The following is a 1403-nucleotide window of genomic DNA, read 5'->3' on the forward strand; positions in this document are numbered from 1 at the left end:
CACTAAGCTGATCTTAGCATATTTTGCTTGCACTTGCAGACACTCTCTGTTCCTTGGGATGGGTGTTGCCCATTGTCATCATTTCCTTGTTAGTTGTCCTGGGTGAGTCCAATGAACTGGAGAGTAGGTGTTGCAACTCTGCTGAGATTCTCAACTGCCCACAAATGTAATAAAGATTTAAGTCTCTGGGACATATATTTAACAAGTATGGTGCTAATTGTAGGTTCAAATAAAAGGGGCAGAAGATCCATATGTAGGGAAACTATAAATGAGCATAACTGGGGAGCATAAATTCCAGAGTAAGGCTCGCTCACAGGATTCTGAATTCCTGAGCTTGTCCATCCTGCTTATAGTGTCTGCATGTCCCTAGAGCCCTCAGGAACCCCACTGTTTGAAGCCATGTTTATTATGACAGTCAATGAGATCCTGCTGAGAAATGTACAAGCATAACCTCTGGAATGACCTCCTGACTCATTTTGAAATCTCTTAGCCATAAAAACTCATTTCTGCTTTTCATAAAGATGGCACCAAAAGTGAAGAAGGAAGCCCCTGTCTCTCCCAAAACCAAAGCAAAAGCAAAAGCTTTGAAAGCCAAGAAGGCAGTACTGAAAAGCATCCACAGCCACAAAATAAAGAAGATCCACATGTCACCCACCTTCTGGTGGCTTAAGATGCTGCATCTCAGAAGACAGTCCAAATATCCTTGGAAAAGCATCCTCAAGAGAAACACTGGGTCAGTCGTGAAGAAGATTGAAGACAACAACACACTTGTGCTCATTGTAGGTGTCAAGACCAACAAACACCAAATCAAACAAGGTGTAAAGAAGCTCTATGACATTGATGTGGCCAAGGTCAACTTCCTGATCAGGCTTGATGGAGATAAGGCATATGTTGAGCTGGCTCCTGACTATGATGCTTTGGATATTGCCAACAATATTGAGATTATCTAAACTGAGTCCAATTGGTTAAGTCCAAATCAAATATAAGTTTTTTTTTTTACCATATGGGAAAAAAAACCCTCATTGTATTTAATATTTCACCCTTTTGTTCAAGGTCTTTATTCTGGATGCATTGCTAATTGTTGCTTGTTAATAAACAAGCCACGGAGGCTTATTCCTGTGAGTCATGTCCCATGCCAGGGGGAAGGTAGTATTTTATGTGCTGAGTTTAAAAGCCCCAATCTTTTTTTTTCTTGTGCTTGTTCCAAGAGGGTTTAGGTCATTTTATTTTTTTAATTTATTTATGTTTTTTTTTTTATATTTTATTTTACTTTTTAAATTAAGTTAATAGATCACAAGGAATGTTAACATTAAAAACATTAAAAAAACCCAAAAACGTAGAGGTTCCCATATAACCCACTCCCTACCCCCCACCACATCATTTGTGCAAATTGTATTTAAAGA

At 38.7% G+C, this 1403-nt stretch overlaps 1 protein-coding gene across 1 annotated transcript; it reads left to right on the forward strand.

The window, feature by feature from the left end:
• The first annotated feature begins 521 nt into the window (after positions 1 to 521).
• Positions 522 to 950, forward strand: LOC101441090 (large ribosomal subunit protein uL23-like). Its single transcript, XM_058276324.1, has one exon. The coding sequence runs from the start codon at positions 522 to 524 to the stop codon at positions 948 to 950; it is 429 nt and encodes a 142-aa protein (XP_058132307.1).
• Positions 951 to 1403: the final 453 nt, after the last annotated feature.

This window comes from Dasypus novemcinctus, chromosome 14 (assembly GCF_030445035.2).
Source record: "Dasypus novemcinctus isolate mDasNov1 chromosome 14, mDasNov1.1.hap2, whole genome shotgun sequence".
Classification (NCBI taxonomy): Eukaryota; Metazoa; Chordata; class Mammalia; order Cingulata; family Dasypodidae; genus Dasypus; species Dasypus novemcinctus.